The 18608-nt window shown below is 35.0% G+C and overlaps 1 protein-coding gene across 2 annotated transcripts in view; it reads right to left on the reverse strand.

Moving 5' to 3' along the window:
* Nucleotides 1-18608, reverse strand: part of MARCHF6 (membrane associated ring-CH-type finger 6) — a 74728-nt gene that overhangs the window by 43893 nt on the left and 12227 nt on the right. For both annotated transcript variants that reach the window (XM_039329231.1, XM_039329230.1), the window contains exons 2-5: nt 13100-13196; nt 8620-8693; nt 1710-1853; nt 583-655 (exon numbers count right to left, since the gene is read on the reverse strand). In XM_039329231.1, coding sequence (XP_039185165.1) covers nt 583-655; nt 1710-1853; nt 8620-8693; nt 13100-13196 — 388 coding nt within the window. The remainder of the gene's footprint in view (nt 1-582; nt 656-1709; nt 1854-8619; nt 8694-13099; nt 13197-18608) is intronic.

Consider the following 18608-nt stretch of genomic DNA (forward strand, 5'->3'; position numbering starts at 1 on the left):
CCCAGTAGGTATTAAGACCACAAATCATTGCAGGTACTTTCCCCATATTATTGGACTCTAGCACTATTAAATAATATTTCCTTTTAAAAACATTTTTAGATTAAACTAAAGTGATTTTTAACATTCAGTTTAATGTTTAAAGTCTGACTCTTATTTATAATTTAAAATAATGGTCTGATATTCTGCCAAACTTATTAATGTGGCTTATAGTAAAAATATTTTAAAGTGTGATTAAAATTAGACTGATATTCAGCATTAATTAACTAGGTTTTATGTTGGGGGGGACTATATAATGAGAGAACTGAAGGATTCTGCTACATTTGCAGGCAAAGAAGCCCAATATGCTTTTCTCAAACCAAAGGAATATTATGTTCATATACTTTTCTACCCATAATAAAAAACTAGTGAAATTTCATAGTGTAAGTTACATTTAATGAATGTGTAGTAACAATTTTATACTGAATTACACAAGGGGGATACTTGCATATACAAATGAGGTAACAGTCCATAAAAGAGAAGAGTGGCCTGCAATTTAGAAGCAGAGATGAGAAAAAAACAACACACTTTTTTGTTAATACTTACGTTGATAACATATCTAATGGCAGCGTCAATAGTGAGCTCACAGAGCCAGTAAACAAGCACTTGTAGATACGGCCTAAAGAGCAGAGAAAGTAAGTAAGATTCCTGATTAGTGAATGTTATCAAAATATAACTGATGAGAGTATATTTGGCAGCCTCTTCAGGGTTATCTTAACCAATACTAACAATGGCAAATCTCACAGCATATCTGAGGAAATGAATCAATTCAAGCTAAAAAGAGCAAGACATATGCTTTCCCACACAGTAATCTTCACCCTTTAAATTTGGATTGAGTTGTATTTATGCCATGTTCCAGAATTGAACACTTAAGATACTTAAGGAAATATGAATCATGTCAGACTATCCACCTAGTCACTTAATCCCTTTAGGTTTATTTATTATTGTTCAATGAACAACAGAAAATTGCCCCTGAAGTTTCTGGGACTATACACAGTATACGAAAATTAAACATGTATATAACTAGTTTACAGGAGATCAAGCTGCTCTATATAAAGATAGATAAATCAAAATAAAAACGAAAATAGTGGTTGGAATGGAACAACAGCCCATCACAATGTGCTGTTTTCTCAATTTGGTCCAGTGGTTAAGACACCAGGTTAGAAACCAAAAACTCTGAGTTCTAATTGTGCCTTAGGCATGAAAGCCGGCTGAGTCACTTTGAGGTAGACATTCTCATCTTACCCGGCTGTTGTGGGGAAAATAGGAGGAGGAAGCAATATTAAGTATAACCACCACCTTGAGTTAGTTTTAAAAATTAAGACAGGATAAAAAACCTAAAATAAAAAATAGTCTTCACTATCATTATTTCTGGTAGCATGGCTACAAAAAAAAAAAAAAAAAAAAACCCAGAGTAAACTTAATATTCTGGAATGCTTTAGAAGGCAACTTAACACATTTAAGCATGGCCCTGTTCTTTGGGCAAGCACTAGTAACGCTTAAGGGTGCATAAATTAATCTTTGAAGATTTATGCATGCAACCCTAGCAATTGCCTTTTCTACAATGTATGGTCTGATTCTGCTGATGAATTCACTTCCCAAGAGCCAATTGAAAATATGTTTTTCCTACTGCCTTGTACTGCCTATGTTTGTTTATTGTATTACATACTTACATGCTGTAAGAGGTACAACTCCTAACCATGCAAAGGCCACAAGAGTATAGTGAAACCAGTATCGTATTGCTGTGCCAATACTTGTAACCAACCCTGCAAATATGTCTTGGATTGGCAGCCGAGAAGGCATATCTGGAGAATAAACTTTAAAAAAAGGAGGAAACCATGTAACATATATGGTTTTAATAGAACCAACACATAATAGAACGGCTCTTAATAATGTACATGACAAAATAAAGAATGGCTAAAATTAACGGAGAGAAAATCACATCAGAAAGTTCTTTGTACTAAGTTGGACCATTAAGGGAATTACAGAGTTAAGTATTTTTATTACTATATTTTTATATAGGAAAAGAGGAAAAATTGCACACAAGGAAATGGAGAAAGAGGGGAGGGGAACAAAAAGAAAGAAAGAAAATTAAAGCATCAACTGGCTAAATGGAATTTATCAGCACTAGATTAACATTTCCAATATTTCATTAATTTTTAAAAAGAAAATGTACTGCATCATTTTAAATATTATAAATCATTGTTAAAAGCCAAGTAATACATGAATATCCAAAGCAGCAGTTAGCACAGTTTAAAACATGTAAGATTAACAGTAGTTTCTATTCAAACAAAGAATTTATGTTAAGAGAAACCCACATTTTGGATGTAACTATGTATATACAGATCTATAGTCCAAAATCAGTTTTCAACATAATTTAAATTCTGTGTCAGGTTTACTTTTGAAATAAAATGTTATTTTGGACATGGAACAGCACTACTGGAGGTTAATTATCCATTCTTCAACAGAAGAAACTGCGTATTTTCCAATAGGAACCACAGAATATCCAGTAGGAACCACAGAATACTTCCCATGTACAAAGCCAGTATATTTTTGCAGACATGTAGTTCACTAATATTAAATATTAAGTTGGAAGAGAAATTCAGCTTTTAAAATTGAAAAATGTTTTATAACATTCTATTATAAAGTATTTTCCAAATTGTTTACAACATTGCGACAAAATATGGAAATGATCCCACCTGCTCATTACACTTCCAACAATATGCAGAGAATGAACTATTTTAACAATAATGGAATAATATACCAATGATAAAACAACCTACACTAGTTTTCCCCAAGCACAATATCCAGTATGAATTTAATGTTTTTTTCAACTGAAATTCCTTTGTTACATATCATTTCTTCACCTATTTTAATTTTTACTTAGTTCAATTTGAGTCATATTTTAATGTCATTTGAGGCCCAGCAAACGCTCTGAATTTTGTGTCATAAGTTTTCAAAATTCATTAAGTTCCTTTGTAGGTAATTTTTTTTAAAATTGGAGTGTTTATTTGAAGATACTGAATACAGGTCAGATGATTTTGACCACTGCAAGGAGGAAGTCTCAAAACATTTTATTTTCATCTTATTAATAGGCAACTCTTGCATTCTGTATAATAGTGGTTTTTAGTTTAAAAAATAGTGGTCAAGCAGTTTAAGAAGCACTGCTCTATGATTAATCCAGCTACTCTGAAAGCAGAGGCTGGTGGATTGCTTCTACTCAGAAATTCTGGGTTGTACTTGTTGTAAATTCAGCACCAATAAACTGATCCCAGAGATCTAGAGGCTGCCAGGGTCCTTCTATTGAGTGAACCTCTTTATGCTTTCCTCTTCATGAAAATAAATATTCATAATGAAGGAAGAAATATGTCTGGACTGATTCTTTTCCTATATTTATTCCAAAGTGGTAATACTCTGATAATTATTGCATTGTATTTTATAAACAGTTCATTTCTGTCTGTATCAGCATTTAGAATCCAAAAATATTTATATAGTCGATTCTGGGAGACTTGCTCCCTCAGTACAGGTCATCCAGTTATGGGGTAATATAAGCAAAGTTAATCAGCTATAGTCCTTGACTAAGACCACAATTGAGTCCAAAATTTCTGTTGCTAAATGAGACATTTGTCAAAACCTTGCTTGTCACAGTTGTTAAGCGAATCACTGCAGTTGTTAAGTTAGTAACACGGTTGTGTAGGGAATCTGAATTCCCCACTGACTTTGCTTGTCAGAAGGCTGCCAAAGGTGATCACCCAACCCTTGGACATTGCTGCCATCAGTTACCAAGCATTTGAATTTTGATTGTGCAACCATGGGGATGCTGCAATGGTCGTAAGCAGGGCTTTTTTTCTCATAGAACACTCAGAACGGAGTTCCTGCACCTTTTTTGGATGGAACCTTGTAGGGTAGGCAAGGTGGGCTGTATGATGTGTGTGAGTTCCGGCACCTTTTTTTTTTTAACAAAAAAAATCACTGGTCGTTAAGTGTGAAAAATCATCGTAAATCACTTTTTTCAGTGCTGTTGCAACTTAAATGTTCACTAAATGAACTGTTGTTAAGTCGAGGACTGCCTATACTTTGATAATACACAGAAATCAGCATTGTTAATAATGAGCGATAACAGTCCGCCAAAGTTTCAAACAGAAATCTTTCATAGCCCTATACAGAGATGTAGGAATAAATATGGACCTGCAGCACTAAACATACATGTCATCACAGAATATGGTCCTTCCACTGACTGAAAATAGGGGGGGGGGATGGGTTTCTGACCAAAGAAGTCAGTCTTGTAAGTTTTAACCAATTTACAGGTTGGAATAATAAATCAGCCATTAAACATTTAAACTGAGAGAGAAAACAAGATCTGCATGAATACCACAAGTATTCTTTTTTTTTTAAACAAAATTTTATTAAACTTATATAGATGAGGAAAAATAGCAAAAATACAGATATGGTAAAGGGAGGGGTAAAAGGAAAGGGGGAGGGGAAGGAAATAAGGAATTAGGGTAAAATAAGGATAGGTACAATCACATATTTCAACAAACAAGCAACTGTCCGGTTCATAATAATGAGTAAATATCATATTCAACCATTTTTAACAAAGCTTAAACTGTAACATATTAAAAACAATTAGTAAACAAATATGTTGATCTATTAAGTAAATACTACTAATAAAATCTAAAAAAAAAATCCTAACAATCAAAAGTAACAAATGAAAATCAGTAAATCAGGAAAAGTAATCGTATCATCAAAATGTTAGTTAGAACTCGATTAAAAATCAGTCATCTATTCTAAAATATTAAATCCTTCAAGTTCTAACGTGTCTCTAACCATTGATAAAATTTTTCCCAAGTTCTAAAATAAATTGAATCATATTTTTCTTTCATTTCTAATGTTAGTCTATCCATTTCTGCACACTCTAAAATTTTGGTAATAATAATCTGGTCAGATGATAGATTCTCATTTTTCCAAAATTGGGCAAATACTATCCTTGCAGCAGTTAAAACATGCAATATCAAGTAGTCATTCTCTTTGCCATAGTTAGGTCTTAATATTCCTAACAAAAACAATTCTGGTTTAAATTCTGTTTGTAGTTTCATCATCTTTTCCAACCATCTATGAATCTTAACCAATATTTCTTAGCGATAGGGCATGTCCACCAAGCATGATAATAAGTGCCTGGCTGTTGATTACATTTCCAGCAAATATCCGAAACTTTTTTAAACATTTTCACTAAGCGAACTGGTATCATATGCCATCTATAGAACATCTTATATAAGTTTTCTTTATATGCTACCGCTTTTGTAAGCTTAATATTTTTATCCCAAAGTTTTTGCCAGTCTTCCAAATCTATAGACTATCCAAAGTTCTTTGCCCATACTATCATAATACAAGTATTCTGATCCAGTAGATCTCTTCAGTTTTCTCATACTGCAGCAAACCTGCCCACTGCCAAGAGGGAAATGTCACAGACAACAGGATATAGCAAGATGTTATAGAAAGTGCAATTTGTATTTAGGGTTGATAAACATTTCCAATTCTTTTATTCTTTTGTTATCTTGACCTGTGCTTCCTTTCATTGCTTGTCAATCTATATGACTGTTAAAGGTATAGATTTCTCCTGTTCATTTGTGTCCAACTCTAGGGGGTGATGCTCATCTCTGTTTCTTAGCTGAGGAAGCCAGCATTGTCCAAAGATCTTTTGGTGATCATATGCTGTCACCTTCCCACTGAAGTGGTATCTATTACCTACTTCCATTTGCATGCTTTCAGATTACTATGTTGGCAGGAGTTGGGCAAGTAATGTGAGTTCACCTTGTTGTGCAATGCTTAGGTCTCAATCCCACTCAGCATCTTTAACCACTGAGCTATCATGCACTCTACATGACTGTTAAAAGAGTATCTATTCTTTCAAAAGAAGCAATAACTTGTGTTATATTAATACCAAAGTTAAATATTTCATTTTCAAAAATGCACTAGTTTCAAATGCCTATTTTTGTAGAATTCTGGTTTTTAGTAGCTTCACAAAGAAGCCAAAATTACTTCTCTACTACAAAACTAATAAATCTGGGTATTTGGTCTAGTGGTTAATGCATCAGACTAGAAACCTGGAGACTGGAGTCTCATCTTAGCCATAAAAAAACAGCTGGGTGACTTTGAGCCAGTCATGCTCAAGAAACAAGAAAGAAAAGCCTATGGCCTAAACCAGATATTATTTGTTTTGTTTAACTGTGACTTTTTTAAGCACCTAAATGTAGCATCAAACCACACCAAAACATATAGTTGCCACAATAGAGCAAAATAGAATAACCATTTCCCAAGAGTAATTATCATATTTACCTGGTAGATTATTTTTCTACACAACTATCTAGGATTCACTGCTAAGAACACAAAAGAATGGTTAAAAGAAAAATCCAAATCATTGAAATAAACCCTGCAGTAAAAAGGCAAATGGCCTTGGTGATTAGTCTAAAGCAGTGGTTCTTAACCTTTTTAATGCCACGACCCCCAACCGGTCGTAAGTCGAGGACTAAACCAGTCGTAAGCCGAGGACTAAACCGGCTGTAAGTCGAGGACTACCCAACCAGTCATAAGTCGAGGACTTTCCCTGCCCAGGAGCGCCGTGCATGCGTGGTGCCGCTCCCTGCGTCGGCCGAGGTGTAGCTGGCAAACGGCAGAGACGGAGCAGGCCAACCACCGGCTGGGCCACCAGCTGGCCCAGCCCAAGGGAGGTAAGGCACCCGCCGGAAAAGGGGAAAAAAATGGCGGACAGCCTTGCTTGACGACTCCCGTGAAATGGTCAATCGACCCCAAATGGGGTCGTGACCCATAGGTTGAGAACTGCTGGTCTAAAGATTAGTCTAAACTTTAATTTGAGATTGTCTTAAGTTTTGGACCATCTTCCACAGAGGCACATAACAGTACAGGTTACAACAGTTCACTTAGTCACTGTTCAAATTTACAACAGCAGAGAAAAATGTGATTTATGACCGTTTTCAGTGGTTACGACCTTTGCAACAACCCCATGATCATGTGATCAAAATTCAGGTGCTTGCCAACTGGTTCATATTTATGACTGTTGCTGTGTCCCAAGGTCCTGAGATCAACTTTTGCAACCTTCTGAGAAACAAAGTCAATAGGGAAGCCAGATTCACTTACTAGTTTATCAACTGCCGTGATTCATTTAATAACAGTGGAAGAAAGGTCATAAAATGGGGCAAAACTAACTTAACAAATGTCTCATTTAACAAGAGAAATGTTGGACTCAATTGTGGTCGTACGTTGAGGACTACCTGTAGTAATTCTCTGAAAACTACATAAATGCTAAACATAAAATCTACATAAAAAAATCTATCTCTATCTTTAAAAAACCACATAAACAGCCTCTCAGATCTTTATAGAAAACACATACACACCATAAAATTCCCTCAAAACCTAGAGACATATTTTCACAAAAAGCCCATGAAATAGACAACACATATATACCACTAAAGAAAGCAATATATATAGAAACCTATAGAAAGACATATAGAAACTTAGAAGAAATAAGCATAAACATAAATACAAAGTACATATAAAAAGAAGAAACATTTCCACAAACAAATTATTCTTTTACAACTGCTTAGATGCTTAGAATATCATCTGAAGACTGATAAAACTAGAAGCAAATATACCATGAATTGACTAAAGAAATCCTGATTACTTTGGATCTGGTCTGTTCAAATGTTCTTGAATCAAATATATTGTGACTTCACATTCAGTTTACCAAAGTATGAATGAAATAAAGAAAAAGGAACTTCTGTTTTCTTCTTGCCCTTCCTATTGCTTTTACTTTCTTTCCCTTGCAGCATTTTTCCCCTGGGGAAATATCGTAGTATTTCTTGAAGATTTCCCATCATAATGAACAAGAAGTTTGCAAGTGAATTACAACCTAATTTATTTCACCATGTCTAATGGCCGAATTATTACTCTAATCTATAAATTGGTTAAAGCCAGTATGACTTCTTTATGTAAGTACCATAGTGTTCAGCAAATTTTATCTTTGTGACAGATCACATAGTACATATTAGAAAACTAGATTTGTTAGTAGAAAGATTGCTTGAAAAGATAATTATTTGGCATGTATGCGCTATCTCCCTTAGCTAAGCCAAGGCAGTACAGTGTTACCTACTGCTTTGAAACTCATCTAATTTAGTACTCAACACATTTTGATGTGAAAATTTTGTCCCAGTACTCATCATTTGTTTTGTACTCAATGCACAAGTTAGAACTTGTCAGTGTCAGCTGCCTTGTGACTCACTATATTATTCCTTCTAGGAAAAATTTAGTACTCATCGTTTTTGATACTCATTGAGTCTCCCAGAATCAATTAATGATAAGTATCAAGATACCACTATAACACCATTTATTCCAAGGGACTGCACTGACTTGGTTGAAATGAAGCCAATTATAACACTTGTGTAATTTCATTTCTTGGAAGCAATTATTTGAATTTTCCAATCTGATTAAATAATCCCTGACAAGAAACATAAACATCAAAATAAATATTTTATGTACACATAGTACATATTCATGTCAAATACTTACTTGGTGTGAAAGCAAATCTGTGTTTACATAATTCACAGTATTCTTTTCTGCTGTGTTTGAGCCATTGGACTAAGCTGCAATTAAAATATATGGTAATAATGGATTTACAGTGTTAGAAAAATCAATGTTCAAAAGTTCAGAAAGTATCTAAGAATTTTAAAAAAGGAAAATTTTAATAAAATGTAAATTTTAATAATTCAATTTATATTTTTATAATTTAATTGTAAGTACCGATTTTTTTCAAATACTTCTGTTAATAATGAGAATGCTTGAACTGCATAAGCAAATCATTGGGCAGTGCTGATTAAATCAAAATATTAAATATTTTTTAAAATATAAATGTTTGAGACATTTTGGTTGAGATACTGTGCTGCTTAAAAAAAAAGTTTGTGAACCAGTTTGAATTTAAAAATGGGCTTGTGAACCTATTTGAATTTTCAATATTTCTGAATAAATATGAACTAATCATATGATACAATGCAACAACTAACCACAAGTATCCCAAGAACAAGGTGTGTAATACTCCAGGAGATCTCAAAGAACTCCAAACTAATATCCAAGGGTCTTTTTTGCCTTGGCAAATTTCAGTGTTCATGAATTGAAACAACAATGGTGTTTATGGCAGGGACGCAAGGAGAAAGTCACTACTCTCCCTAAAAGAACATTGCTACTCATCTATAGTTTGCGAAAGACCATTTAGGCAAACTAGAATTTTTGGGCTTAAAAACTTTTAAGCAAAGTTAAATTAATAAACAAATTAGGGCATGAAATAAACATATTTAAACGAATATACAAGCAAAATAGAGGATCAAAATGAATAGCGTTATGATTATTTTTCTTTTGAAAAATGAATTCCTCTGTAGTAACAAGCTACTGCTTTTACATCCCACTAAAAACTACTTCTATAGCTAATGCTACACCAGAGAAATCAGCAAGCATACAATTTGAGTCTGGCCAAGATAACTCATGGCAAATGTAACAAAACGAGAAAAGAGAATGTAAAAAGATGCACATAATGAAAATTTTTATTACAAAATGTAAAATGTCCATTAATTATTAATATATACTCCAAAGGACATTTACAGAATTCTTGCATAATTTCAGTAACAGGATTTAAATTGTATAAGCAGTCTGAATTCTGATCTCATATCCAGAATATATTTTCATAATTAAGCATTTTCACACGTGAAAAAAAATATTTAGCTTTTCAATAATACATTTTTCTTTAGCTTCTTTAGTTTCTAGGAGGAAGCTTTAGTGAACCCCAACTTTGAAATAATAGGAACAAAAACTCCTGAGAAAGTTAACTCTGCTGGGAACATCAAAAAGAGCTTTTTAGCTAAGGGTAATCCACAGTTGAAATGAAGGAAGACTTTGCAGTAAGAGATTAGTCAATTCATCTGAAAGAATGAAAATCAACTTGGAAAGTATTCAAAACATGAACCCATACAAAGGAATGAACTTACATATTCATAAAGGACATTGCTAAATTAATTTTATAACCCACTGCCAGGATTATTTCTAGCAAAATTGGAGGATATCCAGTGAACATAAATGTTTAACAAGTATATGTCACTTATACAATGTAGCATACTACAGTATAGGTGCAAGAGTGAAAGACAGTGAAGAATTCTATGGCATGCTGAAAGAGGTGCTAAACACATCACCAAAAGGATGTATGATTAATTATTTCGGTCAGTCCTAGAGATCAACCCTGACTGCTCTTTAGAAGGCCAGATCCTGAAGTTGAAACTCAAATACTTTGGCCACCTAATGAAAAGGAAGGACTCACTGGAGAAGAGCCTAATGCTGGGAAAGATTGAGGGCAAGAGAAGAAGGAGACGACAGAGAATGAGGTGGCTGGATGGAGTCATTGAAGCAATAGGTATGAGCTTAAATGGACTCCAGAAGATGGTAGAGGACAGGAAGACCTGGAGGAACGTTGTCCATGGGGTCGCGATGGGTCGGACACGACTTCATAACTAACAACAACAAAGAATTATTGGAAGTTTTTGATTAGGTAGATTCAATAATGGAAAAGAAAGAATTTTGTGGAAAAAATATTACTTAATATTAGTATCTACTCCGACTCTACAACTTTCCTAAAGAAATAATACTAGAATCAAATAAACTACCTAATAAAGAAACAGAAGATGGAGAATTACATCCCGCTTCCAGAGGCAGATTATAAAAAATAATATAAATTGTGGGGCTAGTCATATAGGTTTGACTTAGAAAATTAAAGTGAACCAGCAAGATTTGATCTGAAGAATATATAGTAAAAATATAAATCAGATTAAGAACAGATTTTGTATACTTAACTATGTAAAAGAGAACCTGAGGACTAGTGGAAAAAACATAAATTATGAAAAACTTATGACAGGGAAAAGATCCAAGTGAGTTCCAATGTAAGCTATCATGTTAAGCAAAGATGGAGATAAAGAACTTGGATAGCAGAAAGGATGCATTGAATGTAGATTTTCAACATCAACCAAGAAGGTCGAAGGAAAGCTATTTCAATCTAAAACATCAACAAATAGAGGAAAATGACAAGAAAAAAGGGAAATCATAGGGAAACCTGTAGTCAAAATAAGAATAATCAAAAATAATTATTGGAACAGAGTACATAGAGGCAATGGAGGTAAAGGAAATTGGACAGACTAAACTGTAAAAACTTTACAAATCATATTGAAGAATGATGAAAGCACTTTCAGGGAGAGAAGATATTAAATAAGCAATTCTAGAAGAAACTGAGGCATTATCGACTAGCTGCTAAAGAAAAAAACAGGTGTAAATATAACACCCTTCTGAAACTGTACAGATAGATAAAATGCTAAAGATTCTATGAAAGCAAGCATGGATAGATAAAATGCTAAAGATTCTATGAAAGCAAGCAAGTGTGTGGTCTTGAGATTGGAAAAGAATGCACAATTAAACTTCATTTAACTGACATTTTGGGGATGTCTATTACTCCCAAATTTCCATTACGTATGAAATTATGTCACTGTTGTCTAATGATGTTGTTAAGCAAATGACAGAAATGGTATTGCCTAAATTTTACAACACTTATATGGATAATGTATATATCATAACATTACAGTAAAATTAATGTAAATTAGACTGCTTCATCCAGACTATTTTATATACATGAACCTGTTATTTTAGTGTGATATCCAGATGAAACTTGATCCACAGCATCAAGGTCTACTAAGTGGGGCTCCATTAAATCAAGATTACAACTTTCAGCTATGGTGAAAAGGCAAATGCAAGAGAATGTAAATACTGAATCAATGGGCTAATTTCTTGCACAATCAAGATTTAGATGCAAAAATTCTAAATAAAATCATGCATATCTCTACAGAAACATGGCAAGTTCTAAAAAGGCAGAGAGCTATGAGATTAAATATGAGATCAAACAGGTAATATAATAATGAATACAGCAACAGATTACAAGAAAAGCCTTGTATATGTAGCTCATGCCAGAATGTGGAATATATTTAGGGTAATAGAACATCTGAAGAATCATTACAATAAGGAAGAAAATACTGTAAGAACTGAATTTGAAATGACAGTAGTTCAGAAAATGAAAAGTAGCTAGAGACAGGCGATATATTGCCCCCTTATCTGTTTAACTTATACAGCAAACAAACTGTTAAGAGATGACACCATTTTATTAGCTGAAAGTAAAGATGATTTAGGAAAGCTTAATATAAAATTAAAAATGGAAAATGAAAATCTGGGTTAATGTTAAATATTAAGAAGACAAAGGTGTCAACCAACATGCTTAGTGAACTTACAGTTGAAGGCGAAGAAGTGAAGATGGTACATAATTTGTTTTCTTGGGTTCAAGAATAGATAAAGATGGACAGTAGGCTGGAGAAGTAAAGAGAAGATTAATCCTAGGGTGGAAGGCAATGACAAACTTAGACAAGATCTGTCAATAGAGCAAAATAGTGGAAGCAGTGATCTTTCGAGTGGGAATGTATTGCTATGAAATCTGGATTTTCAAAGAGAGTAAGAGAAAGACCCTTTCAAATTATGGATCAGAGATGGCTGCCATAACGGAGTACTATCAACTGCAAGAAACGGCAATCAATGAGACCTAGACAAAATTGAGACTAATAGCCTCCTTAAGAAAAAATATCAGCAAGAAGAAATTCACATATTTCAATGATGACAGTTTAGAAAAACTATTGTTCTTGGCAACGTTGAGGGTTCGTGGATAAAGTGCATGATCATTATCAGAGTTTATACAGCTGTCTTTGGAGGATTTACAAATTATTAGTAGAGATATTAAGAAAGCAAATCTTTGTAGAAGGTCAAGACAAGCCAGGTTAGAATTAGTGCTATTTACTTAATTCACTCAATACTAATATCTAGTATAGAAGGATCATTTTGAAGATAACTTATTGTATTATTTCTGTGCACAAATTGTAGAATGCCATATACAGATATTATTTCAAAGGAAAAACAAACTTACCATTCTTGATGAATGAATTTAATACTGCCAGTACATACACATGGATGATAAAGAGGCTTTTCAGGAGTTCCTTCAGACCGACATACTCTACATATGTCTGTTGACAACAAAGAGAGTTTATACAGAATAAAGTAAAGATCGTTTTAATTTTTAAGATATTTAAAAGCAAAAATAGAGAAAAGGAAAAAAGAAACAACATGAAGTAAAGAGAGAGTGATACAGAATACATTAAGAAATTACAGAAAATAAAAATTGCATAAGAATTTACAAGATATTAAATGAAAAAGAAACAGTATATTGAAACAGACATAAAGATAATTATGTATCAACTTGGCATTTTAAGAACTAGTATTATAGGTAGTCCTCTTCTTACAACTGTAATTGGGACCAGAAATCCAGTCCAGTTATTACAGTTGTTAAGTTGAGGCATCCCTATGATCAGAAAGAATTTTCAAGCCTTTTTTATGATGGTCATTAAGCAAACACTGACCATTAACCAAATACCGTCATTAAACAAAAACATTCATTTGAATGGGGAGTGGTTTTGCCAGAAACCGGCAAAAAACATCGTGAATCGTGATTATATGGAACATCGTGGAACAATGTGATTAGCCATAAAGCTGATCAATCCAACATTTAGGGCAGACATTTTGTGACCATCGTAATCTTGAATCAATCAAAATAAATAATTTCTGACTAAACTGGAACAGTCCATCTTTAACTTCATCACAAATCACCAAAGCCTAGTGTTTTAAAAGCTTATATTAAAAAAGCCCCTAAACCAGGGGTGTCAAATTGCCGGCCCACGAGCCGGTTTCATACCGGAGCCACGCCCACCCCATTGCCAGCAATGGCGAAAAAGCTCCGATATGTCGCACGATGTCACGTGACATCGTGAGTTTGACATGCCTGCCCTAAACCCTTCAAACATTTTTTTAAAGATTCAAGTTTGTAATAGTTTGCTAAACAATCAATTAAGGATCTCAAGCAAGATTAATAACACTGTAAAGGATATCAGAAGAGGTTGAGATATGTCCAACAAAATAAACCATTAATCCTTGAAATTATTTTTATTTTAAAATCCCCAAAACTGATGAAAGGTTTTATTTAAAGAGTATAGTTGAGAAGGTAATCCTGTAGATGAGAAAACAGTGGTTCTTAGAGGTTTAATGAAGAAGTCTAACGTCCAGAAATCCATTTACTCAGCCTTAAGTTTCATGATAAAAGACAATACATGATCTATCTGCAAATAAAATCAAGGTCAAGCTATTTTTTTCCTTTATTCATAAAAAGATGAAAAACTTGCAATTTAATGAGATGCTTTAATCATAACACAGCTTCCTAAAACATTCTAAAATGTTTTATATATCATGATTATTTTAAATGTCTCACAGATTTTAATTTAACTGCTACTATAAACACTTCTGAACAGAAAGGCAGATTTAAATCATAATGTTGTTGCTATTGTTATTTACCAATGTTAATGTCCAGCTTCATTTTTATAGAAGAGCTCTGTTTTGGACTTAACTACTTATCAATTACAAGTAGATTGCAATTTTGTTTTAGAAATAGTTTTAAATGATACCCAGTAGATTTAAAACTTTAATTAGTTTATAATTAAAAGTTTATAATTAAAATACTAAGCACAGGAATATCTTAAATTGAACTGAAAATTACAGGTCAATTTGAACTAGTTTTATTTCTGCAATGGATTATATAAATCTGCTGCTAGAATAAAATTGTTGTCTGTTTTACACGGTATTCTGATATTTGTCAAAGTGTCCTATCAAGTTTTCAGATACAGCAAATGATACCAATACCACCAAAATGGCAATTATTAAGAAATTCAAACTTCTGCATAAAAGTCTAATTATTTAAAAACAAATCTCTTTACCATCAAGAAAGATACTTATAAAACAAGTAGTCAGTTTAAAAATATATATAGATGCTTTCATCTAAAAAGAAAATGTGATTACAAATTATAACCCTGTTATAATATGCTGACAGTACTGTTTTCTCACCCAGCAATTCATTATTATAATGCAGGGGTGTCAAACTCAATTTCATTGAGGGCCACCTCAGCATTGCAGTTACCCTCGGGGGCCGGGTGGGTGCGGCCAGGGTGGGTGTGGCCTACTGGGTGAGCATGGAGTGGGTTTGGCCTACTGGGTGGGCATGGCCAGCTCTACATCGTTCGCGTCAAGGGTGGCTATGGGGGCCTGGGCAGGAGTGGGACAGATCTGAGGGTCTCTGGCAGAAGGGGGTGGGACCAGGGTAAGCGCCAAAGCATGGTCCATTTCTTCATTCCTCAAAAAGGGTGACACCTCCCCCGCATGCACCAAGGGGGCAGGGTCGACGCGGCAGGGGCTGGTTCCTCGCTGTTTCCAGACAACCTGGTGGAGCTAAGACTGAATGCGTTTCAACATAGATGGCCGTCACAAAATTGTACATTGGCTCCCAGCCGGCCTGGGCCAGGGCCAAGGCAGCAGGGGCCGTTCCCTCACTGTTTCCAGGATGGCTTCACGGGCCACATGAAACCACTTCGCGGGCCGCATCCAGCCCCCGGGCCCCCAAGCCTTGTGTTTGACATGTCTGTTATAATGTATGTGAATTCCCCAACCAACAAGATGTCAAAATTTCTCATTGTACTTTGCAAATAAATAAATAAATAAATAAAAAATCTGGAGATATAAAAGCATTATTTCTATCATAAGATTAAAGAAAAATCTAATTCCATGACAAGGAAGACCGAAATATGTTTACAATTGTGGCTATAGAAATATGACTTTAGCAAACCTCTGAAAATTATTTACCTACCTATCCCACTAACTGAAAAATTGAAAGGAAAAACACTATAAAAAGAAAAAAGTGCATAATTTAAATATTCCCAAGATTTCTGATGAGGAGATGGTAAGCTAGACAACCCTGAAGGAAGAAAGATGGCATTAGGGTGAAGGTCAGTGGCCAGAGAAGATCCCAGCTGGCAAAATTTCTCCAAAGCAAGGAGAAAGAGAGGGTTGTCCCACATGTATACTTCAGACAACTGCCCCTTTTTAGTACAAGAATCAAGATTCAAACTTGGAAACTGTCCTATCTGTAAACAAATCACTAGTCTACAAGGACAGATTATCTATCTAGGGTCTATAATCTGTGCTCTTCAGGCAGAAATTAGGTGTCCAGTTCAGCCCTTCTACTCTACTGAGCCTCCGCACTATCAGCCTCCTCTACCACAAAGATCCTGCAGGAGAAGGGCAGTGTGGACAACCGTGGGATCTGGCAGGGTGAGAGTTGTGAACCATAAACACAAAGCTTTCGCTGTGTCCCTGCACAACAGATACAACGCCCTTGCTGACCTTAATAGGGAAATTAAGGAGACAGGTAAAGATATTTGTGATGATAACTCAAATAAGCAGGGGATCATGGACCGAGATGAAGAACTTGTTTCCGACAAGGAGAAGTGTGAATCAGGTATTACACACCAGTCATGCAAGAACAGAAAGGCATCCAAAAAGAGAAGCCTGGTTGGTGATTCAATTATAAGGCATGTAAATTTAGGAAAGGACACAGAGGTTTCAAAAGAGGTCAGATGTCTCCCAGGTGCTACTGCCAGTAGGGACAAGAAGCATATTTCTAAAATAATTAAGAATACCAGCAAGGACTGTGATGTGGAGGCTACTGTACATCTTGGCACTAACAATCTGTCCCAAAAAGATGTACTCTCTGTGCAGAATGATTTCCAGAGCTTGGGACAGGAACTTAGCAAAATAGGCTGTAGGCTAACTTTCTCAGAGGTTTTACTAGTGTAGAAAGAGCAAAATGGAAAAGGCCAGCGTATAGCACAATTCAATATGTGGCTAAAGGAGTGGTGTAAAGGGGAAGGCTGTGGATATATTAGTCATGATGTCAGTAGTTGGTCCCATGAAAAAATGTACAAAAGAGATGGTTTGCATCCATCAAAGAAAGGGACTGAATTACTCGGCTATAAATTCACAGATTTTCTGGAGGAATATTTAAATTAAACAGGGGACAGTGAGTTAATCGATACAGAGCATCCCTGTCCCCGGCAATCTAAAAACAATAGGGCTATCAGTGCATGTAACATAGATATGTGTGTGGACAAAAATACCAACCTTGCTGTCAAGCAAAATCAAGCTTTTAATAACAAGTGCCACACAAAGTGCACTAACCAAATAGGTGGTAAGACAATAGGGGAACTCAGGCACCACACAGGTTATGTAGAAAGTAAACACAGGGTCGGTCATAAAGGACTCAAATGTCTATACACCAATGCACAGAGTATGAACAGCAAACAGGGTGAACTAGAAATTCAGGTCAATGAGAGCAGATATCATATTGTTGCCATTACGGAAACATGGTGGGATGAAACCCACAAATGGAACACACAGCTAGAGGGATTTAAATTATTTAAAAGAAACAGATCAAATAAAAGAGGAGGTGGAGTTGCTCTCTATGTAAGAAATAACTACATCTCCACAGAAATAGAGCACAACAATGATAAAAACTGTCTTGAATCCATTTGGGTCAATATAAAAGGGACATTGCCATAGGTGTATACTATAGGCCACCCAACCAAACAGAGGAAATAGATGAACTTTTTGCTAGTCAGCTAGCTAAGGTTTATAGGAAGCACATCACCATAGTAATGGGGGACTTTAATAACCCTGAACATCAACTGGGAGACAAACTCTGCACCAAGTGGAAGATCAAACAGATTCCTGACAAACCTAGCAGACAACTTTGTCTCCCAAAAAGTAGACAAGGGAACTAGAGGATTAGCCATTTTGGATCTAATTCTCACTAACAGAGATGAAATGATAGAAAGTGTTGAAGCCACAGGAACCTTGGGAGGTGGTGATCATGCAATATTGGAATTCAACATTATGGAAGCACAAGCAATAGAACAAAGTCCATAGTCTTGGACTTCAAGAGAGCTAATTTCAATAAACTTAGAGAGGGTTTGGGAAGGATTCCATGGATGAGAATCCTCCAGGGGGAAACAACGCAAGAAGCTTGGGAAATTTTGAAAAGCAAGATAATAGAAGCCCAGTCTAGCTCAATACCAACAAAGAGGAAAAATAACAGCACTCAAAAGAAACCAGCATAGCTGCATAAAGAACTCTCTGACAAATTGAAAGATAAAAAGGTCAAGTATAGAAAGTGGAAAGAGGGGCACGTAACTAAATCAGAATATCAACAAATAGCCCGAGCCTGCAAAGATGAAGTGAGGAAAGCCAAGTTCAAAATGAACTAAGGCTTGCCACCAAAGTCAAAAATAACAAAAAAAGCTTCTTTCAACATGTAAAAAACAAGAAAAAAGTGAAGGAAACGATTGGCCCATTAGTGGGTGAAAGTGGTAAGAAGGTGACTAGCAGTAGGGAGAAAGCAGAACTATTTAACTCATTTTTTGCATCTGCCTTTACACAAAGGGAAAAAACAGACCAACCTATCAAAAATAGTGCCATAAAAAACAGTATAAAAACACAAGTTA

The sequence above is a fragment of the Crotalus tigris genome, unplaced genomic scaffold, assembly GCF_016545835.1.
Source record: "Crotalus tigris isolate CLP2741 ecotype Arizona unplaced genomic scaffold, ASM1654583v1 scf7180000024391.5723578, whole genome shotgun sequence".
NCBI classification, from domain to species: domain Eukaryota; kingdom Metazoa; phylum Chordata; class Lepidosauria; order Squamata; family Viperidae; genus Crotalus; species Crotalus tigris.